This window comes from Clupea harengus, chromosome 13 (genome assembly GCF_900700415.2).
Source record: "Clupea harengus chromosome 13, Ch_v2.0.2, whole genome shotgun sequence".
In the NCBI taxonomy this organism is placed as follows: domain Eukaryota; kingdom Metazoa; phylum Chordata; class Actinopteri; order Clupeiformes; family Clupeidae; genus Clupea; species Clupea harengus.
The window spans coordinates 14,017,313-14,043,666 of record NC_045164.1 but is presented as its reverse complement, the minus strand read 5'-3'; the positions used below and the strand labels follow the sequence as shown (position 1 = coordinate 14,043,666).

The following is a 26,354-nucleotide window of genomic DNA, read 5'->3' as shown; positions in this document are numbered from 1 at the left end:
GTCATCCCTGGGATCAAAGACCACCCCTGCGTGTGTCTCACACATTAATAGACCACACAGTGATAACACCAGCCAACGGTGCCGAGTCAAAGAATATGAGAAGAAAAAAGAGAACATCTTACGATCATGTTGGGCTTGAGCAGTGATCTGCATACGGATTTAAGCTCTCAGTGATTCCTTATCTCTGTATGTGACACTGTGCCGGCATCAAGGCAGCAGGTTTGCTTTCTTAAAGCGAATTAACAGTTTCTTGTTAGAGAGAAGTTGTTGCTGTGCTGTGGTTGCAGTGGTTATATGCCCTGAATGAGTAATATTCTGCTGTTTTGATTTGCGATATCGGAGCTTTTCTACTCTTGAGACACATAGGAAATTGGTGTGATTAAATCATGGCATTTCTAAAAGGAAGCTTATCCTTTGATATCTGACAACATTTGAGGTACCCATTGCTGCCAAACAGTTTATTGACATGCTGAGATGAATTACATTAGCCAGTGCCGAGAAGTTGATTTTTATTCTCCAAGGTAGATGCTAGAATTTCATCCATTAGCTCCACTTAGAGAGAAAAGTGAATTGAAATTTGAGATTCTTACCTGCATTTTGATTCATTCAGTGATCAATTGCGATATATTTGCTTTGACCTTGTGAAGCTAAGCTAACCTTGTGTTAATGACTTTTGCTTAAATCATTAATACTTCCTTTAGTTTCCGCTCCACTCTGGCACAGTCTCAGAGAGCATCTATGAGTTTGGACTGCTGGGTATTTTGTTATTCAGCAGGCAAGGCCAGACTGTTTTGGCTGAGCTTTTTGTACTTCACACTCCAAAAACTGCAGATGAAGAAAAAAAGCCATCGACGGCAATATATGGCCAGCATTTGCAATCCACAACCACATCCTAAAATGCACAGTGTGACTTGATTTATTTGTAACAATTATACACAATACAGATATATATGTATTCTTTTTTTTTTTTTTATACAAAAATGCACTTACTGCTGAGAACAAAACAAAGACCTACAATAAATACAAACAAGCTGTTTATTTTTCTTCAGTCGTGGAGTGGAGTTACAGGTTACTCTGTTACAGGCTTTCTACTGTAGTCTTACTCTTGCTTGTCATTATACCACAGAGGGATTCATCTTCATTATACATACTGTAACGGTTGGCACAATACATTCCTCGATGTTGGGTGGAAACCTGACCCTGTAGATTACATCTCAGTATATCAAAATACAGCAACTATAAAAAATATCTGCTTTAAGCCCTAAATCTTTTTTTTTTATATAATGTTCCATAAAATGAATCAATTCATATTATGTATAAATAAATAAATATCATTTCATGGGTTACAAATTGTCATAGAAAGTTTATATAATACTATACTTCAGGAGACACTTGGTTTCATGCTGTCTGATACAAAGCCCAGGGTTTGACTGGTGTGGTCTTCTGTCCATAAGGCGATGAGACATCGGCAGCATCACCGCACTTAACAGCATGTCAGCGTTGAACAAGACTTCCTCTGTACATCAAGCATGCAAGGCCAAACAGGCTGGCAGGACACTCACTAACCTAAGTCTCAGCCTCTCTCCCCTGCCCTCAATACTTGTCACGCCCCATGAAGAGCCGGCTGGGCTCGTGTCAACGTTGGCTTCGTACTGGAAGGTGTCAGGACTTGTGGAGTTGTGATGGAGGTGGTTAGAGACGCACAAGTCGCCTGTTGCCACTGCACTGACCCCCAACCTCTGTGTGCCGATAGTGTATGTGTGTGTGAGAGTGTGTGTTATGTCTGTATGCGTGATGGGCAGCTTGTCACCCGTGCCATGCCCTGGGCTTTATCTACGCCTGCACTCGTTCTTACTGCAGGTGGCTTGCCGCTCAATGCGCCATGTGCCCTCCTCGTACGTGCAGTAGCAGATGGTGCACGCGTCAATCTTTACCTCACGGCCGGCTGGAATCACTGCATTATCCGCATAGCAGTTGGGTCCTACGGAGAAAAAACAGAGGGGACAAAATGTAGAGAAACAAATATGACGCACTACAGCAAGCAGTAGCATTCGAGTTTCTTGCCAGTACTACATCCATTCTGCTTAAGGCTAACAGGATATGTTGTAAAACAATCTTAGCATGCAAGAGAGTGCCAGTTTTAACGGATATTTTTAAATAAGTCTGGACTGAGTGTCACAGTTTCTTGACACACATGCTTGAGGACAGCCTCTGCTTCTGTGTGTCCTCCAGCGTTGAACCGCCACATTCAACGTCTATCACATTTCATTCTAATCTCAGAGCCTCTCCACTGCAAGGCAGGAGGGGGAAAATGAGCGCCGGGCTCTGGACAGTTTCCAGCCTCAGAGCGGGGGGAGCTTCCAGCCGGGGGTTCAAATCCCTTTCACACAAGTCTCGCCAGAACTAATGGCTGCTCCCCGAGGACGGCGTAGAGTAGACAGGTGGAGGCTGTTCCTGAGAGAGGCGTGAGGTGTGACACAAAAAGAGACCGAGGGCTTTTCACAAGCCGTCTCTCCCGCTCCAGGGTGGACTAATGACAGCTTGTGTGGCAGTGAAAGTGTGCGTGTGAAATGTTCATTTCTTCGGTGTTAGAGCTGAATTGGATTCATGCCATTAGGCTACTTACGGCCTGCAAATGTGTCCTAAGCATTCAGAGAGCCCCAGTGGCCCCTCTTTAGGAGCACTCTCCACTCTCCACGAGGACTGTGGGGGGGTTAGTGTTCATATGCATTCATACAAAGTACTAACCTTGCATGTATTTTTTATTCTCTTTGTGTGTTGAAACTTCTCTAGAGGTCTGAAATCATACATAAATGAACCCCGCGTCAAAGCCAACATTTCCCCAAGAATAGCATAACCAACAGCACACGTGGGTGGAGCTCAACTCAAACGGTTTTTTCAATCAAACGTACAACGCATCTGGGAAATGCCAGCGATTACAATAATAGCTCTAATGACACATTATTTAATATGATCACAGGAGGGTCCCTGACATTTGAGCAAATGTCCTGGACTCATATGGGGGAACCATGAGAGAGAGCGAACTAACGCAGGTCACTTCATTCTCAGGGGAGGGAGAAAAATTGCTGAACGATGAAGAGAAAATTCATTGTGTATGGCCTTCTATTACCTGTGTCCTATTCCAGTCACAACTCTACTGTTTATCACACGGTGTTGCTGATAGAGGCCCAGACAATGAATGCCCTTGGAGAGGCAACTTGCTGGGTTTCCCATTTATAATCTTGGGGCCAAACCACTGCAGACATTTCCCATAAAGACTGGCCATCTACCATAATGTAAAAGTTTTACGATGTTGTGAAATCCTGTGAAATCTCACAGAGATACGGGCAACTAACAGACACAAAGGACACCTCCCTGCTTTCGCGGCCACTGACGGAAGATAGGTGGAATCAAGGTTATCTCCTCAAAATACACAAGACACTTCAGAAAAAAAACCTTCCCAGCTCCACTGCTCTGTAATCATTCAACATCACTGTCTGCACACAGAGCTGGCCCACAAAAGGGCACACAAGATAGCCTCTGCTTACGGCGCTTACGTTTTAATAATGACGGCGTGGACACCATCTCAGATGCTGCTTTAAAGCGCAGATGAATCACAGTCCGAGAGCTCGGAGCAAAAGGACAACATCACGGATGGGAAGGGCTCTCCTCCTGCATTCTGCTACATCAATCAACATGAATATTTGGCTGATGTTGTCAACCCGTCAGAAGCCTTGCATTTATAATGGTTTCAGTGAACACTTCAAGCCTCACATGAATATCAACTCACTGCAAATAAACGCCTCTGTCACAGTCCATTCATCAAGCACATATTTTCTCCAGATTAGTTTGAAGTGTGTCTGTTACTGTGAATGGCATGTGTGTCTGTTACTGTGGCTGGCATGTGTGTCTGTTACTGTGACTGGCATGTGTGTTTTGGTTTGGTGATATGAAGGGGCTTTGCATGAACATGTAGAGTGTCCCAGAAAACGCTAAATCCCTCAATGCTAATATGCACACATCACCCTTCTGCTGAAATAAAGGAAGAGAGAGAGTCTGCGGTCTATTCTTAAGCCTTTTGTCAAGCTCCTTTATCCCCCTAAAAAATCAAAGCAGAGTTATAAAGGTTACACGGATGGGAATGGGATTGGGGAAAAAATCCTCTTCTGTCCATTCAAAGATTACGTGAGCTCCCAAAGGTTTGAGTCTAATTGTGATGGACCGAGGAAAGAGGGCATACATCCAGGAAATGGAGCAATCCCTAACCTCTCATTAGAGTAGTTACACTTTTAAAGGGTGGAAAACAGGCACTAATGGGTACAGGTCTATGAATGCAGCAAATATTTCCCGCTCGCCTGTGACTCTGTAGCACACATGCTTTTATGAAGATACTATGCAAGATCATTAGGGGAATGGAGACATTTGGAGCAGTGATTTCAGCCAGGCATAAAATATTCATTCCCTTCCACGTCTGTTAGCTTTGAGGGTGGGAGGCTTGTAGTGTTTGAATGTTTCTCCTGTGCAGCTGTCTGATCAGTTTGTTTCCTTCTGTAATGTTAAAGACGGCATCCTATTTCTGATGCTGATACGTGGCACTGAAATGCTATGTTATGTAACCTGATAATTATTCATCGCATCCTGTTAATCCTGTTCTAAAAAGTTACCACACATTTTATCGATGATGAACACTCTGACCTTATATGCACAGAGGACTGAAGGAAACACAAGACAAATTACAGTGGCAGGCAGCGGTTTGGGCTCTGCTGCGGCCGGCCGGCACAGAATTAATCTGCATTCACCGCTCTTATCCGTTTCTATTATCAGAGAATCAAGAGCGCCGACAAAAGGGATGAATAAGTCTGTGCTAATACGCATCCATCCTGCGCTGCTTTCAAGCTCCTGGAGGAGGGCATTTTTAGGTACTCAAATTCGATTCTTCCAGTGATTTCCGCAGCCTCTCTCTCTCTCTCTCTGCCATGAATATTCTTCCTCTTACCCCCCTGCCATCCCCCAATCCCCCCAGACTGAAGATGAATATTACCCTTCTCCTTCCCAGCGTGGCCGGGCTCCTCAGCTGACCTGCCATGATTTGAAGTGCTTTTGGCTCGGGCTCAGGCTGTTTATCACAACCTCCCCAGATTAGCCACGACCCCCATGTCTGAGGATTCAGAGGAAGGCTTGTTTTCCTGCACGTTGCCAAGGCGATGGCCAGCCTGAGCCGGGGTCGAGGAGGGGAGTGAGGGAGAAAGGAAGAGAGAGAGAGTGACAGAGAGAAAGAGAGAGAGAGAGAGAGAGAGAGAGCGTGGTAGAGAGAGGCAAGATAATAAGAAGCACAGCTTTAATGCTGAGGTCCTTAGCTTGAACCTGCATGCTGTGATCTGAGCAAGGTAGTCTATGAATAAGCAGGAGGAGGAAATGTGTATGGGCTGGAGAGGAGAGTGTGGTACTGACAAGGGTTGCTAGTTCAATGGAAAACGATTCCAGGGACCTTAATCAGGCATGGCCTTGCCTTTCACCGGCTGGAGACGGCTCAACAGAGCTGGGGCTCCTTCCCTTCAGAGCACAACCAGTTTGGGGGATTTTTAAGTGGAGCATTAAATAACCCGTCAATTTCATGGAGAACTTATACTCATTGACAGCTCCAAGGCAGACCCTGAGGTGTGTATGTGTGTGTGTGTGCGGGAGCTGTATGCTTAAAGTGAATCTGGTACTCCTTCCCCCTCCCCCCCGTCCGCCCCACCAGCCTTCCCGAAAAAAACCCTCACACAGATGTTCTTTGATATTCATGAACAACTGCCTGTGGTGGATGTTAGCAATAGCACTCACTTTCATCTTCTCCCAATGGCACTTCCTCAAGTGTCTCTCCGCATACAGCGCCAGCAACACGTCCCAGCTCCTGCGCCGCGCCCCAAAATAATGCTCCATTCACAGGCTATGAATGGGCTCGAGCCGCGTCTCTCTCTCTCTCTCTCTCTCTCTCTCTCTCTCTCTCTCTCTCTCTGTCTCTCTCTCTCTCTCTGTCTCCCTCTCTCTCTCTCTCTGTCTGTCTCCCTCTCTCTCTCTCTCTTTACCCCTTCTCTCCCTCTCTCTTTCCCATTCCTCTCTTTCTCTCTTTAATGAGCCCAGAATGGAGATGTCAAACCTCACCGCTGTTTTTCTGAGATCTTGGAGCTCTTTCTCCCCGCGTCTTGACACTCACTTCAGATGACAAAGGTGAGGCTGAGGCGGAGTAAGTGCGCGCAGCACTGACAGGAGAGGCGGATTTTCTGCTCTGTGATTTATGCTACTTTAATATTGCATCTGCTTTTCCATATCTACAGCACACATCTCAGCGCTGGGATGGGTTAGAATATTCAAAAAAAGAAAAGAGCGGTCTGGACAAATTGGGCAGCTTGATCACACTTTAACTGAGATAACACGGAAAGGCTTTCTTCACCATGAGACATTTTATGATGAGTATGAACTGGGCCAGATAAAAGGAGATTACAGAGACAGTAGCTATTTATAAACCCATAAAAGTGATCTCACCATTTCATGACTTTTTTCCCCCCTACACGTTCTTGTCAAAAAGGTTCCATTAATAGAAATTGGTATTACGTATTAGTCAATGAACTGCTTATTATTTCAATGAATCCATTATTCTAATGCTGCTCCAGCTGCTTCAGGGGCTCTGTGGTCTACCTCACACACAACTCAACATCTCCTCCAATATTTTTGGCAACTTTGTTTTGAACGGGAGCAGTACAGGTGGCAATTATTCACCGTGCATAATAACTTCAGGCTCGTCTCTCACACTTATCCCGCTCCGGGGGAACAGTGTCAGCGAGTCGAGAGGCTTTGAAGTCTTCACTTCAGAGCCATCAGATCCACAGCAGTCTCAGGAGGTCGTAGCATCTGTCGCCGGTTGGCATCTGGGCCTTTGGAACTAGGCAGACACCTGCAGCCCCGTGACTCGAAGGTGCCTCTGAACCGGCTCCACCGTCGGCGTCATCCAGCATGTAGTAAAGCATGTACGTAAAAGTGCTTACCAGAATGCCGGGGCCGAAAAAACCGCCGCGCAGCTCTCAGGGAAAACTAAAAAAGAAAATTACGGAGGCTTCGGCTCCAAATTACAGTGCGGAAAAACAACTGTGAGGGAAAAAGGGGTCGCTTCTTGGAACTGGTGCATCTGATTCATTTCAGGCCTCAGAAATGGAACAGTCACACATAGAGAAGAGGCCACCTGGTGGGCGCAGAGCCCTGATTTCCCTGGTGCTCAGCTGTGTGCTACAAACTAGTCAAACTATGCTATGGAGATGTGGCTGAGGGAGCACGTCCTGAACGCCTCCAATCCATCTTAAAACCATAAATCCATCCTGCATGGCTGACCTCGTACTTCTGTTGCTGAATATTCTGAAACTGTGCTCCACTGACTCACAAAATCGCGCTGACTTATCTCATGGACTAAAAAAAAGAAAGAAAGAAAGAAAGAAAAAGAGTATGTATCCCTGGGTGATTTTTAGCAAGGTGCTAGGTAAAGTATTTTATTAATTCTATCTTCCATAGTGGCTGTGGTCATTTTGTTTGTTTGTCAATAGTGAGGGGGCACAGTCTAAACTGCCTCAGCTGAGATAGATGTCCCCAGTCAACATCTCTTTTCGCTGAAGGAGGCAACGTCGCTGGCAGTGCCAAGTTGCATTAGAGTCATGCTAAGCAAACAAGGGGCCACAATGTAGGACGTGCTGTCGGAAGTCATTGGAGAGAGCTCCAGATAATCAAGCCTGATCCAGAGAATTCCTCCTAAGACAGCAGAATGTGTTCCAATGCAAGAGCCCTCACACACTCACCCAAGATCCTCCGGTCCACACAACACGCCGAAGGCACATGGCACACACACGGCACACACACGGCACACACGGCACACACACGGCACACACAGCACACACACGGCACACACACGACACACACACGACACACACACGGCACACAACTGGAGTGCTCACACGTGCCTTTGTTTTTTCCCAACACCAAGCAGTACATCAGAAAGTAAAATAAAGATTTCATACTTTCATCTTTGTATTTTTCAAAGGCTGCGGTGTGATTAAGAATCATTTTTGTGATTTAGAATCCAGGGTGTTGAGAGAAACCTCTTTCTCTCTTTCTGCTTGTCACCACCGAGAATTGAAGAGAGAAACGTTCTAATTGCTAACACTGTTTCTTGAAAGAAAGCATGTGCAAGACAGAAGCACATTATTGGCTTAATGGCTTAGACATAAACTCTAAACTTCTGAACAATAGACCCTCCTACATTCATAATGGGAACAGGAGGAGGGGAAATTACATTATCATGGTGCCAAGCTACAGTATTCCCAAGCTCTCAAGCGTGAGGTCTCAACATCTGAACAATGGTCATAAAACACATCCAATAACTTAGACTCCTATTAAAGAAGACTAGGACAGACCATTCAATCACACATCTTTCAGAGAAAGGCTCTCCCGTGGAGGCTACTGCAATGTCAGCCCTTTCCCCGGACTGCAACAGGAACTCTGCAAGGTGCTTATGTTTCACCTGACTGGTTGTTTGTGTGCAGGGAACAGCGGACCTTATTCTAAAGTGAGAGTGAGACAGAGAGAGAGAGCGAGAGAGAGAGAGAGAGAGAGAGATAGAGTGAGAGAGTGAGTGAGTGAGTGAGAGTGAGAGAGTGAGAGAGAGAGAGACAGAGAGAGAGACAGACAGAGAGAGAGACAGAGAGAGAGAGTGAGAGAGAGAGGGGGGACATTCCTCACCTCTCTTGCAGACGGGGCAGCACTGCTCCGGCTCATACTCAGGGTCCACACAGTCTGTCTGGGGACAGGCGGCTACAGAGCACAGCACCTCACCACTGGGCTCACAGCGACACTTCTCACAGGGGGACACCTGGACACACACACACACACACACACACACACACACAACACACACACACACACACACACACACACACACACACAGGCACCCGAAGACATGGAAATAATTGCCACACAGACAGACACACACACAGGCACATGTACTGAAACACATGGACTTGCATGATTGCACATGGGCACACACACACACATAGGTGAACACTCACACGAAATCATAGACCATAGACGCAAACACACATACCACAGAACCATAGAGGGATTCACACAACCCATCAGTAAACAAAAACCCACCGATGAGCAGATGAACTCACAGACAGGCACACAGACAGGCAAACATGAACACAATCCCAAGTAAACACGGGGAAGAGAACATGTACAGCCTGTCTATAAGCTGCAATAAAATAATTGCTCACGCATTTTTGCCCTGCTGTCTGCAAGAAGACAATTGGGATGTTATGATACAGTGTCAGAGGAACAGAAGGTCCTGTTGACATAATGACATAATTGGCTAAATAGGGGTTTCAGATTCAGAGGGCATTTCAGGAGTAATTTTAAGGTTCAGTGCATCAGTAAATGAAAGGGACTATGTGTAAGAGACTTTGTTCAGCTTCTGCTGTTGTAAAGAATCTGCTTTCTCTCTCTCTCTCTAATATTTCTCTCTCTCTCTCTCATAATTCTCTCTCACTCTTTGTCGTTCTCTTTCTCTCTCTGCCTCTCCTCTCTAGCATGCAGGACCAATGCATTCATGTGGCAGAGTGCCGCGACTTAACGCCCCAAAAAGCATACTGTACCGCACATAAGGTTACGCTCACTGCCTTGTTTGTAGTCTCCAGGCGAGAAGGCATGCAGCTCACGAGCCATTTCCACTGAAGGAAATCGGGCTTTCTGCACAACAGCCACACACAGTTCCCTTTGCCTCCCTTGAGAGCTGAGCAGTCATCGAGAAGGCAGGCGAAAAACGTCATCCGATGTTTTACAGCCATAAAACCCAAATCCTATCCATAATGACTGCTGAGGAACCTTGTATTGTACTATTGCTCGACAACAGGTTTGGGCATTCGCAGAAAAAGCCTGCTCATAAATATATGATTGTGAGGCTCTGCATGGTGTAAATTTTCACTTTAATTAATCATGTCTTTCCCTACAGTTCTCCCCTAAGAGGCAAGCTCCAAGGATCAGAACAGATATTATGCAAAAGTTACCTCATTTTGCTGAGGCTTTAACTGTTTAAAGATTATATTATGCATGTGCAATCGGTCCAGTTAGGAAGCAGTACCACGGAGCCTCTGGTCTTCACCAGTCTTCTGGAACCAACTAATGCTGACTGCTGCAGTAATACATGTGCTTGCAGGCAACAGAGCTCATGTGTAATGGAATAACAATGCATTGAACAATAAAATTAAGGTAAAATGTAATTGCTTAAATAAACAAACAAGGAAGGGCAAAAACAACAACAACAACAATAACGACAACAACAACAACAAAAATCCACAGATCCCAAAAGATAGCATTTCGGAGTGAGACGCGTGGTTTTGAAAGCATAATCGGCACACTTGTTGGGTCTTGACAAGTAAAAGACTGCTGGTAATCAATAAACCACTGCCCGGAATAAATATTCTTGGTCTTTTCAGATAATTGGTATTGCTTTACTTGTACGCACTGATCCCTGGGAGATCATTTGTAAATTGGTGGATTCTCCAAACAACCGTAACAAAGAGTCAAAATGGGAAGCTCAGTGGAATCCTTGAAGTGTATTTAGACATGAATAGATCAAATAATACCAGTTCTTGCCTGCAAGCCTAGATAAATGCCACATCAAACCGAAGAAAGTGAAAGCCTAACATAAAATATTCATATCCTATTTTCAATATAGACCTAATTCCCATTTGAGGGGTAATGATTGAAACACTGAAACATACTATTATTAGAGGCACGATGGAAAAAGGGCTCAAAATCTCTGAGCTCATTTTCGGCCCAACACAATCAATACTGAATCAAGGTATGTATGGCCTGGATATTAAAGCATTTCTACTAGACAGAACTCTCCACTGAACCAAAAAATTCCATCTGAGCTGAGAGATGAGCTCAGACAGGTGAGGTGTCAGGGAATGATATCCTCACCTCCAGTGACTCGCTGCAAATCAGCCTGGCCTTTATCACATTAAAAAATGAATTCATGCAGCGATTGGGGCAGTGATTAATTGAAGTCTAGAAGAAGCTAATGTGGGTAAAGACTTATCTAACCTTGAACTCTTCCAGTGATGAGTACATTTTCCCCCGGAATTCACAGTAGTTCTTCTTCTCTTTGCACTGTGGGCAGCACTGACTGGTGTCCACGCGCAGGCAGCGGGGATGGAGTTTAGGGCACTCAGGCTTGGCACACATGGGCCCCTCGTCCGTACAGACGCACGGGCAAGTGGAGGGGCCAGGGGCGAACGTGTCCCCGATGGCGAACACGAAGCCCGTCTCGTCCATGCAGCCCTTGCCCCGATAGTCTGGGAAGGCGTACTCATCGATGGGGTCCATGGAGACGTCGTTGGGCTCGCTGGTGGGGCCGTCGTCGGTCTGCTTCAGGGAGTCGCGCTCTCCCCAAGGCTGCTCCTGGCTGCCGCTCTGAGGCTTAGGCCCGCGTCTCTGCGGGCTCCAGCTGGGCCTGGCCCTCCCGCCGGCGGTCTTGTTGGAGCCCCGGCTGGCCTCCAGCCCACCCGTGTGGCTGATCTCCTCCAGCCTCTGCTGGGCACTGGGGCTCAGGGCACCCTCCTTGGCCTGGGTTAGCGCACGCTCCAGGCGCTCACGCTCTCCACCCTCGTGCAGGGGCACCACTGGGTTACCGTGGGTGCCCGTCTTCAGCAACCATGTAACCAGGACCAGTCCCATCACCATGGCAACGGAGCACAGCATCTCTCCTACCCTCCCGACCACCTGTGAGGTGGGCTGAAACCTCACGTCACATAACACGCGTCACATCCGAGGTACAGCCCAGTCCATCTGAAAAACAGGACAAAGGCAATCAAGCAGACCTGATAAAAGCCTCAAGAGCTGGGGAGAGTGCTGAGGAGAATCAGGCCACCACCAGGGACCACACATTCAAAATATGTTTGGTATGACAAGGGGTTGAACTTGAAAAACAAAAACAATGCTTTTCATTTCCCCTGCTCCAACCGATGCTTTGCGAATGAATTTGGTTGAAAAGAATTGATTGTTTTTTTTTCCAGGTGGTTGCGTAAGGATGTTTCAGCTTCAAGAAGCACAACAAGGGAACATATTTTTGCCTTGCTGTCTCTCTCCATCTGGGGACAGACAGGTTTCACAAGTTTTAAAGGTGTAAGAAGGTGCAATCACAAGTCTTGGAGAGCCGGAGCCACACCAATCTCCAACCAACACCTCCATACATCAATTTCCAATGGAGTGATGGGCATGAAAGTAGATTGCTTCACAGATTCAAGGACTTGAACCATCTGTTCCTCAGCGACCCCTCTCACTAAATCTATCCCTCACATCCCCCTCCTCTCAGGTGGTCTTTGAGGGCCAAATCAATTCATTCAATCAAATCGGCTGAACAGAGTTGCAAGACGGTTAATCAGGAGATGGAGCCAAGCCTTTTCAAATAGAGATGGAAAGGGAGAATAAATAACATGAGGCTTAAGCAATTCCTGAATATTTAAAGGCATTGTAATTACATAAATATATCTTTTACAGTAGGTATTATATCAGCTGAAATGTTGGATCTTGAGGTGGCTTGTGACTTTCATTCAGCTGCTATCACTGAGGTAGCCTTTTTCGATGATCATGCACACTGGCCTCAATGGTGTCTGATATAGCTGAATCAGATCCAACCTGATCCCAGCTTGGCACGCTGTGTGGCGCAACTGCATTTTCTATTGTACAGAGCAGTTCTTGGCGGGTAACTGTTGCTTCTCGAATCAAAGGTGTTAAATAGGCTGCGCAAAACAATCATAAAACGCAACAACCATGATTAAGATGAGAACTGCACCTGAAAATATTATGTCAACAATGGAAGCTAAAGTAGTTATAAAGGCGCCCTAATAGGTGATTGGCTACTTTTTTTCTGCATAGCAATGTAGATCTAATTAGCAAAAGCGTCGCTATGACAAACGTCTGAAGTGGATACATTTGTTATGCTCGGTCTCCAGGATATATTTTCAAGTAAAGCAACTGATTATGCCAGGGCATACATTTCAGATGGTATAATTATGATTTCCCCAATCCCAAAGATGTGCCTTGCTGCATATCTTACAGGAATCGCTCTGATAGCAGATGTGTAAAGTGGGCGTGAGGGCGAACAGTCGGCAGATATGAGTACAGAATTTGTTTACCGCTTTGGCTTCATATAAAGCTTGCTAGATGTAACGACATCGGAGTTTGAAATGCTATTTCTTTACCCATTATTTATTTTTCTAAATTAATAATTGTTATTGTTATAGATGTTGTTGCATGCACAACTTTAAGAAAAGCCATGAAATGCTGCAGGAAGTTGTCTTTCAATCGATAAAACTAATCGTGCGTTATTGAACCTTACCGGTGAGCTTGCTTTTGTGTCCAAATAGTCCTCGGTGCAGTTCGCCAAATGCTGGCAGGTGATGAGAAAAGTCGATATGGTCTGTTAAGCCCCTGGAATTAGTAGTTAGACAACTGCGCTACAAAAATAATTTTGCTGAAAAGAATTGAGTTTATAGTTTGGCTCATTTTTCGCGCCCCCTTTGCTGATAAATCCGAAGGGTTCACTAGCGCCTATAACACCCGTGCTGATACCTTTGATGCCGGCGACAGAACACCGTTGTCAGAAGCCAGTAACGGCGAGGAGTGGCTGGTCGCACTCCCTTTCCTGGAGTGTTCACTTTGGTTATGGTGGCACGAAAACATCAGCCTTACGTCACATTGTAGTTTCATGTGACTAAAACGATATTGATTTCGGCCACAAGGTGGCACTTTTAAACACTTGGTGTTCTGAAGAAACTTTGTAATCAGCCTTTTCATTTCACAACTCAAGCATTGGCAAATTATTTTACTTCTGTGCTTATTTGGCATTAAGCATTACACAACATGCTCTATCCATCAGTATCACTCAGTCATATAATTGGTTTACCCTTCCCTTATTCTCCACTTTATGTTGTAAATAAAATTGTGATATGCCTCTGTTTAAAATGTATATGTTACAGTCAGTGAATTGATTTTCTGAGTGGGCTACCACAAACATTAGTAAATGTCTAGCCAACCAAAGAGCAAAAAAGTCAATGTGTGTGTGTATGGCTATGCGTGCGCGCACACACTCACAAAGCAAAGAGCGCATAGCCTGGGGCGAGGTGATTACATGCTTTATTTCCAGTGCCCAGCTGCATTAATACAATTGATTATTCAAAACTGGTTGCAGCCATTTCCATCATCTCTCTTTGATGGGGTGAGAGGAGAAATCATTAATTCAACATTAACAAAAAAGAAAAGTCACGGGGACGATGGCAATGTTACAGCACCAATGAGACCACAATATTCCCTCCAGTGTCTGTGATGTGGCTCCCCCCTCCTGTTTTTAACACCGCTACGCCTATTAATTGTTGATTAATCCCAACTATATTCTGGCTGTGCACTGGGCAAACAGAGCTAATCTCTAGTAGCAATGTACCCACAGTAGGTCCAGGGTCATGTTCTTGTTGTTTATGATTGTGCGCTTGCTAAGATGCGTACAAATGCATAATGCACGGATACACATTCTCTGCGTTTTGAGCCAAGCTGGACGTGGGGCAGAGCTTTGGGGAGACGGCTATGCTAATGGATTTTCCTGGAAGCATGCTCCGGTGAACATCTAGATAAAACTGTTCATGCAGCACCTGTCGGGGGGACATTTTGGAGAGGAAGGTGAAGGAAAGTTCATTGCCGTTTCCAGAGGATTTCGGAAGGGGCCTAGCAGCCCTGCATCACCTGTGTCTGTAAATAGTTGCTGGGGTCGAGGAACAGATAAATGTTTTAGAGGCAATTCCATGACCTGTACTAGGAAACGCATTCTGAGGACACTCGGCATGGGTGTGCACTGTGAGGAAATGTTCTCCAATCCAAAGTTGTGCAAAGTCTTCCAATCAAAGTTAAGACATTATTATTATTATAATTAAGTTGATATCAACAGGTGGATCATAATAGAAAAGAATACCTTATCAATTTTCAGTTCTTTTATTTCAGAGCTCTGTGTTTAAAATGCAGATTTCATGAAGGTGAGTGCATAGTAATGTTGTAATCTTATAATCACATAATCTTCAGTTACCCAGTGGTTGCAAGGATCTGTCATGTCAAAGATCTATGGATTACTTTTGTTTCATTGATTTGGATCACTTTATAAAGACATCAAGACATAAAGACATATCATTATAGATATATCATCTAAGACCATACTTTGAACCACAGTATCCCTTATGCACTGGAATTAAGAAGGTGACAGGCAGTCAATCCAAGCGTAATGGAATCATCATCCACTCCCTCCCCAGCACACACTAGTCAAGAAATAAGACCATAGTTCCTAGATAATAGTGCCTGCTTTGCCTAAAATAACCCAGACTTTTGCACCTGATGAATTATTCATCAGGAATGCAGCAATGCAGAAGTGCATGTGCACCCTCAGCACAAATCCTATTGAGACAAATACCTAGTACCCCCCCCCCCTCCCGACACACACACACACACACACACACACACACACACACACACACACACACACACACAAACACTCTTAAATAACATCAGTTAGCACAGCTCCAGACCAAGTAGAACACTCAGATGTTATGAACTAATACACTGCTGACCATCACTATTAGTTAAAGATCTGATACCTCTGCCCCAAACAAGATGACAAGACTGTTTTTTTTGTTCTCATAAAAAGCTGCCACAGTTTAATTCAGTAACCTGTGTCCAATACTATAACAACAAGCAAAAGCACACTGATACAGTACAATATAAACATGACAATATTAACAAGAATGGCTTGAAATCAAATTTAATAAAACCAAGCCTGCCTCCATGTTGTACCTTCTACGGATCACAAACACTGAGTAGTGAAGAAAAAAAAAAAAAAAACAGGACATTTAACAGAAGTCTTTTTTTTTCCTTTTCTTTTTTTTTTCTCTCAAATCAGTTCAGGAATGCACATGTTTGTTTGCTAGACATTCGTGAGAAGTCTCAAAGTCCATAAGAATCCCAATTGGCTGTGGGCTAATCCAGTCAGGAGATTAATGTGTAATTGTGTGTGCTGTGCTACTAAAGCACACCCAGGCCCGCTACCACAGAGGACAGCCTACGGGGAGAGGAGGAGATCAGAGAGGGACAGAAGAGCAGAATGCTGTTCAATCCAGATGGTCTGCTGAAGTGGACCATGAATGACCATGAGCAGAACATCACAGCGCCAGAGGTCAGAGGTCTGAGTTTCAGTAGTTTGAGACACTTTTTTTCGGATGACGACATACTCCCATATATACACTCACACCGATTCCACACACACACACACACACACACACACACACACACACACACACACACACACACACACACACACACACACTAACCATGTAACTCAATTACAAAAAACACATTGCCATGACATGCATATTAAATGTGCCTGAAAATTAGAGCAACTGATATTAGAAACTGGCAGCGATCCTGCTGCTGACACACTGTCATACTGAAAATATTAAAGATTTGGAACATTCAAGGTAACAGAGCTCAGGTGCATGCAAACACACACACACACACACACCAGCATGCACACTTCCATACATACACACTTGTGTGCACTGGAACACAGTGTAGTAGAACAACATATTGAGACCCGACACTTTAAAATATGACACAAGGAGAGCGCGGAGGATGACTAAAAAAACATGCTGTTCCCCTGATTCATCTTCATCCTCTCTCATTGCATTATACTGCATAGATGGTGAGAACTTCAAGTTAGGATTGGTGCAGAATCAACCACAGTACCACAGGGAGCTAGCAACTGAGGATGTGTGTGATTTTTTTAATTCATTATTTATTTTTTTGCTTATTAATAGGGTGCAAACTTCTGTCGGTCAGATTTTTTGAGGCCGGCGGTGGGGATCTTTGCGGCGTAAGGGGAGAGGCCTGGAGGCAGGCCAGAGGAGGCTGCGGCGTGCATGGCCAGCAGGGGCATGGATTTCATGCCAAGCAGGCTGGAGACAGGGACGGCGTAGTGGCCACTGGGGATGGTGGAGAGGGTGGAGGGGGAGTGCACGTTAAGGGCAGCGTGGGAAGCCGCCCCGGCTGAGGCAGCCAGGACAGCCATGGTGGTGGGGGTGGACATGGGGGAGACGGACTGGGAGAAGCCCATGTTCAGGTCAACGGGAGTGGAGGTGGTGGAGGAGGAAGCGGCCTGGATGCTGAGTTTAGCCATCTCTAAGCTGCAAACAGACACAGATGGGGAGGGGGGGGGGGGGGGCAGGAGAGAGGGAGGGAGGGGTAGGGAGAGGGGACAAGGGAGAGAAGAGGAGGGTTAACGGAACAGGTTATGGAGAAAGAGAAGAGCAATTCCAAAGGGAGACAGGAGGAAACAGAGGGAACACATTGGGATAAAGGGGTGAGAGAAATGAAAAAAGAAGAATCAACACGGGAATGTTATGTGTTACAAGGAGAACTCATAAAAAAGGGTTTCACATGCCATGATGAGTATTAATGCGCTGAGGAGCACAGAAATGGGGGAGAATCTTTGCCTGAGCAGACCTCTAGTCTACATCTACGATGCAGGACCCAGGGTCTCGCCCCAAAATCATTTACACAAAACGCCATTACAGTTACCAGTCTTATGTGGACTAACCAAGGCCCTAATGGATTGCAATCAGTATGGGTCTAACAATCAGTTTTCAGCCACCTTCCACAAACTGCTTGCTCTAAGTAGCTGAAGCAAGTCTTGCATAGCACGACTGTCTTCACCACTCTACATGCCCATCTACTCTGGGAGAGGCCCCTACCTGGCGTTGATGAGGTACTGTGCCACACTGATGTTGGCGGGCGAGCCCGTGATGGTGACATGGCGCACGGCTGAGCCATCTGTGGCCCCCGCGATCTTGATCTGAGCGCCCGACATCTGGCGAATTTCGTTGATTTTGCTTCCTTGCCTGCCGATTATGCAGCCAATGAACTGACAGAAAAGACGACGAAGAGCAGAGAACACTTGTCATGGAGCGGCTGCCAAAGGCATGAAACATCATTGATGAGGACAACATGAACATATGCAGATAGTAGCTTACATCATTTGGAATGGTCAGCTCATGAGAACTCGTATGCATTTGTGCTTCCAGACCTATGTGAGGAGAGATAGGCAAACAGCAATACATGGCAGAGCACATGGTCACTAGACACATCAGAATCATGAATGGGATTCTTACTTGATAATACCTGTAACTACATGTAGTGGATGTAACACATGTAAACACATATCTGTATGCTAACTGAAGCACAGTGTGTTTGAGTTACATTGTGCCTCACTGGCGCTGACATAGGTCACATACAGCAGAGGTTACACAGAATTACAGGTTCCCTTTTTACATATTATATTTTTAAATAATATTTAATATTTAAATATTAAACTATTTCCAAAAAAAAAAAAATCAGGACATTTTGCATTTCTGTGAGAGGTAGAGGATATGGGGAGGGATAAGTTAGGGTTGCTGTGGAGGACATGACATAAAAAGGAAGTTTAAAAACAGTTTTTTTTCATGCTGATGCCTTTGTTGCCTGCTGTGCTTAATTCTTGAATATGTTAATATAGGACATGCATAGTAATGACTAAGTGGTCAAATGGTTGCAGTAATGTTTTCTCTTTAGACTTATTTTATTAATAATGCAACAGAATATGGTTTTCACTATGAAATGCAAATATCAACCACTCCAAATATCAACTCAATGGACCGTATGAATTCTGTGTCTATGATGTTGTATCATTTTTGACAATCCTGATTGCCATTCTACATGCTGTTTTCTGGCTAAACAAGTTGCTCTGGAGTACACTGGAGTTCAAACTAAGTTATTGATTTGTCTGATGTGGAAAGACAGAGTGAAGACAGGGAGACAGAGGAGACAGAGGGAGAGACAGAGAAGGAGATATGGACTTCCCCAGGGAGCTTTGGGTACGTACCAGGGAAGGTAGGGTTGTGCTGCCCAAGGGAGGTAAGGGGAATATGCTGCATAGCCAACTGGTGAAGCTTGGTCAACTGCAGGGGCAGGAAGGGATGTTAGAAACTAACCAATCAAACTGAATTATCCCAGTGGACACTGAAAGCTACAGAACAGAATCTTTTAGGTTGTACAGTGTTAGTCCCATTTCTGCCTCCTCCTCCTCCCCAACAGAGTCTCTCATAGAAACAGTATCCACACCTGATTCTGTTAGAACAAGGAAGGGCTCTAGAATGAAACTGGAGAGTGAAGAGGGTGGGTGTTAGTACAGTGTGTTGAGGGCTGGGACGTTATGGTGTTAGTTTCGGGGGGCATGTTTGACTGAAGGGAGATCTTCTCTTGGCCAGATCTGGCTGAACAGAAGAAGCTATAGAGTTACATGTGGTCAGTAAGGTCAAGGCTGGGGGGCATTGGCAGTAGCATTGTGGGTGATAATCCATGCAAGGATGCCATGGGGAAGTGGTGGTAGTGGTGGTGGCTGTTTGGGAGAGGAATTGGCTGGGGCTTGGGGTTGGTGACACTTTGGAGTGGGATGTGAAAGAGCACATGAGGACTGCACTCACATCTTGGTGTGGAATGGCATACTGCCCTGGCATTGCGAAGGCCTGTGGAGAAACAAAAAGAAATCATATAACTGGAATCCATTTAATTATCGGTGACTAGAATGTTGGGACGCAGAAAGCTTAACGTCTCCAGATGTAAGACACAGACGTAAAAATGACCATAAGGTGGGTTGTACTGACCACTTTGAACATTACCACCAGGTGTCACTCACAACAAAGGCGCTATTCACCAATCCTTACATATGCCTAGAGAGGGCCTTAAATCCTTCGACAGTTATACTTACTTGGTGTATGGCAGTATACGGAGATAAATCATTTACCTGTGATAAATGATACACAGGTAGATGATTACACATCCCCATTAAGTCAAAGACAAAAACACTAGGAGCCCTTTTCCTACCTACTCCCCCTCTGTACAACATTAACCTCTGAGTCCCAGCAGTTAGTCTAAAGGTTAGAATGGCCTTCTCTTCCCCAGAAAGTACACAAAAAAAGTCCCTTGGACATAAACATGGACGTGAGTTATGCTCCTAACAGAGAAATAGCTTTATTATGTCATGGCAAAGAAGAGAGGTTGCATAAGCTTCCATTTGCCTTGTTCTGCCGGGACAAAGAGAACTCTAATAAGCTGTACTCCACATCTATGCTTCATCAGACCACTAACCTTTCGAAAACCAAACCAGATATATATCATTCCTATCATAGGAAAACAAAAAAACAAATATTCCTGGATTTAATTAGCCTATTTGACATGGATTTTTCCAAAACTTGGCTCAACAATTTGTCTACCGAGTTCATACATGCCAGTGAAAATACCACAACCAAACTGACCTCATGACTAACATGATCACAGGACAACACTGACTAATGAAAACTGGCGGCCCTAAGACTGATGGTTTGAGGATGACCTGATCAATCCAAATCTCTAATCCTAACTACCTTATCCTAAACTTAAATCTAATCCTATTTGCAGAAGAGGAGAGGAGAGAATCATCTGTTTTGTGGACCAAAATGTCTATTGAAATAAAATGGGACCTGATCTACTAGTTTAAAAAACATCATTAAAATGAGGTGCACAATGCTAAATAAATATTGAAATACTGTATATCTGAATAAAGTATGAGGATACTCACGGCAGATGGATGTTGCTGTTGCATCACAGAGTGAGCCCCTGCAGGGGATGGCTTGGGACGGTATGGAATCGTTGCTCCTTTGGGTGGGGACTGGACAACAACAAGAACCACGGCAACAACAAACATAAACAATTCATGCATTCCCTCAGGCAGATATTTTGAATGAACTGCACACATATTCATTAACTAGCAGTCCCAGTGGAGCTTATCCTCCACCCTGTGCTAGGCCCTGGGTGATGCTAACCTGTGCTCTTATTGGGCTATTCAGCCGTTCCACTCTATTCAGTGTGCAGAATGGCTAATGCAGGCCTGTCTGTGCCATTTATCCTCTATAGACACATCAAAGGCAGCCAAAAGCCCCAAAGTGTGTTGGATTTTCATTTGAGAAGTGCAAGGCCTCCCTTACCTCCAGCATGACAGTGCAGATGTGTCTCACACACTGAGTGATGGCATGGGGAGTCCCAGACACGGTCACCGCCCTCTCCGTGGAGTCTGGCAACAAGTCACCGGCCACCTGGACCTGGGCACCAGTGGTCTGCAAAACAAACACAGACAGGAACGTGAAACCAGGACTCAGAGGAGCCACTTGAGGCCCACTGTCGAGTGATCCTAGCCACCGCTCAGAATTTTTATATAGCACTATCTATTTATAGCCCACAAACAATGCCCATATGGCGGGCCTTCCACAACTGTTCATTTAAGCATGCTGTGGCTTTAAACCACAATAAGACATGCAACTATTCAGGACATTCTACTTGGCAGTTCATACCGTGGTCCATTCAGCTATTTATATATTCATCTATTTCTGCCCTCCTGGGTCACAGTGTCCTAGGCAGGCATTTCAGTCTGGCATTAAGTCAACTATTTCGCTCATATCCTGAAATAAATAGGACCAATTTTAACCAAACAAAAAATCAAGTGGCTGAAAGGTCTTTACATTGGTCTTCACTGCACACAAGTACAATGATATTAAGTCAGTCAAAGTGGGGTGTCTGTATCCAGTTCTACCCACTAAACATCCATTAAGACTGTGAACAGATTATTTATTAGGAATAGCCCAGCTCAAGGACAAGGCAGTCCTTAAATAGGAGAACAAGTGGCCTAGGGTGTTTTTATCCTCTGCGGGACAGCAGAGTAAAAAAAAAAGCGATCTATTTTGGCTTCAATTAATGAATCAATGTAAAACAAACTGATCCATACTGTGCTTACCTCTCTGATCTCTTTAATCTTGGAGCCCCCTTTGCCAATGAGCGATCCACACTGGCTGGCTGGGAAGACCAGGCGCAGCGTCACTGGGGGTTTGCTAGTCACTGTGCTGTTTATCATGCAGGCGTTTATGTCCTAAAATAACAGTAATGAGACAATGAAACATGAGCGTGCCAAAAACACTCCCCAGAACAAGTGGGGAGCTCGTCTCATCTGAACCACTTAGTTCAAAGAAGTATATACTAAATATTACTAATATACCTGGACATTAGCCATTTAGTTCAAAGAAGTATATACTAAATATTACTAATATACCTGGACAAGGAGAGAACGTAAATACTAAATATTACTAATATACCTGGACTAGGAGAAGAAGTATATACTAAATATTACTAATATACCTGGACATTATGTTAATGATATGCTGCGAAAGGGTGAAAAGAGTATAAAGAGATGATAAAGAATATGACCTACCTCCTCAAACTTCTCTGCGATCATGGCGAAAGCTTTGAAGATGACCTCCGAAGCTCCAGTGATGGTGACAATCCTCTCAGGGCTGGAGCCGTCAGATATATTAATCCGAGCTCCACTCTGGCAACACAGGAACACATTTATACAACTGTGGAGCATTCACAGACACCCAGCCTAATTGCTGAGGCTCTACCTTTCTTCTTTATTATTTCATGAGCTTAGCCTAAAGCTATCGCACCTACAAAGACCTTCCTTTTTCTGTTACAACACATAACTAAAAGAATTTCAAATGTACCTCTTCTCTCATCTTTTTCACTGTTTCTCCTTTCTGAAATAGTAAACATGGAGAAAATAATGTGAGATGCAAGAGTCCAAAAAAGTGAAGCTACTTAAAAATGTGTGAATAAAACGAAATGACTGGGTAAAACAGGGTCTTGTGCATACCTTTCCAATGATGCTACCAACCTCCTGAAAATGAAGAGAAGAGAATGGTGAATATTTAAAGCGCACAAAACTTAGACTCTAGATCTTGTGATGAGACCTCTGGCCCACTCTTACATTCGTTTATTTTCTCTAAAAGGTTGGAACTACTCTCAGAACAGTGGGTCTCCAAGGCACATAGCAGGCTTCCCTCCATCGTGATTTATGTTAATATTTTAAGGATGATTAAATGAAATGAATTCAGCTCCAGTGACACATAACCAACATCCTTAAGAGCTGCTAATAGGGTGCCGTGATCACACTGAGGAGAGGTGTCTCACAAGCTGGACCTCTCTGAATATGAACTAGTCCTGTAAATGACAGACAGTGTCACAAGCCTAAGACTAACAATGACCACCACACACTTGTTCTACTGGTATGTGGTATGCTGCATGGTATGTAAGCTGATAGCGTTGCACCACTTTAACAATATACCCGGCACTATGCAGGTCAAAAGCTGATATCTTGTAAACGTGGCAGAGCGGGCTCCATTAGCACTTGATACCGTTGATCCAGATGGCAAGTCATGGCATGAATTTGACGTGTCATAACAGGTCTGAATCGAAGTCATCATGATCAGAAAGGACTGTTCTATGACTCATTTCACATGGTCGTCACAGCTCTTTGCCTTTGGTGGGCACTCGTCGCCTCAAAGAGGAACCAGAGCCGCTCCACTTATGATCTTGGGATGGAGTTTAAGAGATTGAAAGCAAGTTTTGGGCTCTCACCTTCCCGTGCATCAGCAGACGGATCGTTAGGGTCACGTTAAGCCCCCCATCCAAGGCTCCACCCTCAGGATCGTTAATATTCATGTTTAGCGATAGCAAAGGAGCTCCTCTCACAGCCTCACAAAGATACACACTACTCACTCACATACACAAACATAACGCACACACACACACACAGACGGAGAGACAGACAAAGAGAGGGAGAGAGAGAGAGAGAGAGAGAAGAATAAAATACATGTAGCAACAACTCAGAAACATAGCATCATTCACAAACACAAAGCCGGTACATTGTTACCACATCATTCTGTCTCACGTGATGTCATTTTCTAAGCCTGTCTAACACAGAGGGGAAGAATAATCCACATACATGCAGTTGCCATCAAGTTGCTGGTCATGATACTGACTTCTTGGTTGAAAAAGGGAGTGAGCAAGGGTCTGCCCCTGATTCAATCCACAAATGAGATCCTTCCATTGGTTCCAGATAAATAGAACTAGTGTGACAACATGTGCTTACACATGACACAAAGGGGGCTGTTTGTCTCCTGCTGGGCCTTGGGATCAAGTGATGCCAGTGTGACCATATCTAATAAGATGCTGCTAATATGGCACCAAAAGAGCACAATGTCGCACTGTTCTTGTTTCACAAGCGTTCTCTTTGCTGTCTGCACTGGTGATAATTCACATGTCTGAACTGCACCAACGCTAAGCCGAAGTTGAACACTAAAGTGTGCTGTGTCTGTGTTCTGTAGGCACCATGGGTAGCCTACTGTTGTGGGTGAAAATGTGCATTCATTGATTTTTTTGTTAACCTTTTTAAACCATTTTTGACAACCATGTGCTCATTTTAAAACATTTCTCTAAAAAAAAAACAGAAAGCATTTTCTATCCTTTGATTTTACGTTGCTCATATCTACTCACATAGATCACAAGATGTGCTGTGTGCTCTATCTCCATGGCATATCTAGAATGAAAAGATTCATCTCCATTATAATCCATACTCAGCATATGATGAATTAAAAATGTCAAAAAGATATACCAGAAAGCCTACAACAGGCTAAAGGCTTATAGCCAGAGAAGAGCACTAACATAATCCCTTAGTAATACATCATACCTACATTTCCTTGCATTGCTACCCTAAATGTATACCAAATGCATTAATTATTGGTCAAGATAAATACAAGCCAGGCCTATTAGGAGGAAGCTGTGTCATTGTGTGGCCCTCACCCCCCTGTGTAGTTCGATCAGGTAAATGCATCCAACCCGACGCAACCCGAGGGCCTAATCCTATAGGCCAGGATTTGTTTGGCTAATGCTAAAACCCTTTTGACCCACTTCTGTCTCCTCCAGCATGTCAGCACCCACTCGCCACTTTGAATACACAGCACCCCTATAATATAACACTAATTAATACAGATAGAATGCTGATAACAAAATACAAATATATATTTTTTTCCTTTTCATCTTTGCATATTTGCCTCAGGATTAAAACAGTGATAGACATGTAACAAGGTATAAAATCGTTCAAAGGAATCAGCGAAATTCCAAAGACCGCACAAATCCTAAATCCATGACTTGAAGCTATTCTCGTTCTGCCTTGTTTCTTTACTGAAAGCCGAGTTGTTGAGCACTAACTATGATTTCTACATAAAATAAAATGACCGCTAATATGAAACCAAAAAAATGACACTTCACAAGTGTCTTTGTTTATAAAACATCATGTGTCATACCCCATTCCAACACACATGGCAAAGATCAGATACAGTAGTGACTCAAGTCATGCTTTAACAATACAGTAACAGATAGCACACCTTTCCTTGCCTTCTATTTATAGACATATGAATGATATCTGCCTTTATAAGCATTTTTGTCAGGCCAAGAACTCTCTAGCATAATACAGTGTGGGCCGAAAGCCTCATTAAGGCTGTTGGAGGCCTGTAAAGTATATCTGTCAAAAGGATTTAGTTTATCAGGGAGAGTTCAGCGTAACTGACCTGCTGGGCCGTTTCAGAAGACTTCGGTAGGTTGCTTTTTCCCTCTTGTCCTTCTCCAGAGAGAGAGTATGTCCAGTGTCTGTCTGAGAGCTCCAGAGAGAGAGAGAGAGAAAGAGAAAGAGAGAGAGAGAGAGAGAGAGAGAGAGGAGTTGTCCCCCCCCCCCTTTTGTTGTCAGTTGTATTCAGAGAATGGACAGATGGCCTAATGCCCGCAGTCGTGCTAGAGGGAGACTGGCTTTGCTGTTTTTTTCATCCCCTGGCTTAGCCTCTGATAAGCCCTGCACTAGGGGAAGTGAACTTACAGTCCTTCGTTGTGTTTAACACTTACAGTTGACTCCACTGTACAGAAAGTTGGCTAGCTTCTGTCTTAGGTCTTGGAGCATGGAGACAGGGTCTCAAACTGGGCAAAGTCTGTGACACATTTAGTCACAATTTGTGTAATTTACTGTAATCATCTGACTTACACATGGAGGATTGCCATGGAGAGGTGTTTACCTGTAACACTCCAGCTATTCAAATTGTGTTTGGTGGCATAATATAAGACGTGTGTTGTTCAAATCATCAACGCCTTTTCATTGACTGATATGAAAAACTGGAGTGAAATGTAATTCCACAAAAGTTCCATAGCTTCTGAATCTTGGTCGTGAAGATGAAGAGACACAACATTTCTGTGGACAGCTTCCCCCTCCCCCATGCCGACCAAAAGCC

At 44.4% G+C, this 26,354-nt stretch overlaps 2 protein-coding genes across 11 annotated transcripts; both read right to left on the bottom strand.

Annotated features, from left to right (window-relative positions):
• Positions 1-953: 953 nt before the first annotated feature.
• Positions 954-14,633, bottom strand: vwc2 (von Willebrand factor C domain containing 2). 2 transcript variants are annotated; one of them, XM_031578913.2, is made up of 4 exons: positions 13,660-14,633; positions 11,131-11,874; positions 8,767-8,896; positions 954-1,981 (listed from the first exon to the last, which is right to left on the bottom strand). In XM_031578913.2, the coding sequence occupies exons 2-4, from the start codon at positions 11,785-11,787 to the stop codon at positions 1,830-1,832; spliced, it is 939 nt and encodes a 312-aa protein (XP_031434773.1). In that variant the 5' UTR covers positions 11,788-11,874; positions 13,660-14,633; the 3' UTR covers positions 954-1,829. The 2 variants fall into 2 exon arrangements, with proteins under 2 accessions (XP_031434773.1, XP_012693926.1); XM_012838472.3 differs by lacking the exon at positions 13,660-14,633 and adding an exon at positions 13,427-13,653.
• Positions 14,634-15,695: 1,062 nt separating this feature from the next.
• zgc:110045 (uncharacterized protein LOC664755 homolog) lies at positions 15,696-25,892 on the bottom strand. Of its 9 annotated transcripts, none has more exons than XM_031578903.2 (15): positions 25,647-25,892; positions 24,574-25,042; positions 23,656-23,795; positions 22,892-22,915; positions 22,743-22,775; positions 22,451-22,567; positions 21,980-22,111; positions 21,177-21,305; positions 20,771-20,860; positions 19,922-19,957; positions 19,638-19,679; positions 19,037-19,112; positions 18,150-18,202; positions 17,871-18,040; positions 16,907-17,303 (listed from the first exon to the last, which is right to left on the bottom strand). In XM_031578903.2, the coding sequence occupies exons 3-15, from the start codon at positions 23,737-23,739 to the stop codon at positions 16,931-16,933; spliced, it is 1,359 nt and encodes a 452-aa protein (XP_031434763.1). In that variant the 5' UTR covers positions 23,740-23,795; positions 24,574-25,042; positions 25,647-25,892; the 3' UTR covers positions 16,907-16,930. The 9 variants fall into 9 exon arrangements, with proteins under 9 accessions (XP_031434766.1, XP_031434763.1, XP_031434761.1 ...); XM_031578901.2 differs by having other exon boundaries at positions 24,574-24,616; XM_031578902.2 differs by having other exon boundaries at positions 23,656-23,788; positions 25,647-25,891.
• Positions 25,893-26,354: the final 462 nt, after the last annotated feature.

Coding starts and splice junctions, on each gene's coding strand:
- vwc2 (XM_031578913.2), bottom strand. CDS start 11,787: ATGCTGTGCTCCGTTGCCATGGTGATGGGACTGGTCCTGGTTACATGG. Junction 8,897..11,130: donor CATCACTGGAAGAGTTCAAG/GTTAGATAAGTC, acceptor GTGTGTGTCCAG/GTGTCCCCCTGTGAGAAGTG. Junction 1,982..8,766: donor CTGCCCCGTCTGCAAGAGAG/GTGAGGAATGTC, acceptor TTTTCTCCGTAG/GACCCAACTGCTATGCGGAT.
- zgc:110045 (XM_031578903.2), bottom strand. CDS start 23,739: ATGAATATTAACGATCCTGAGGGTGGAGCCTTGGATGGGGGGCTTAAC. Junction 19,958..20,770: donor AACAGCAACATCCATCTGCC/GTGAGTATCCTC, acceptor CATTTATCACAG/GTAAATGATTTATCTCCGTA. Junction 19,113..19,637: donor ATGCCATTCCACACCAAGAT/GTGAGTGCAGTC, acceptor CTGCCCCTGCAG/TTGACCAAGCTTCACCAGTT.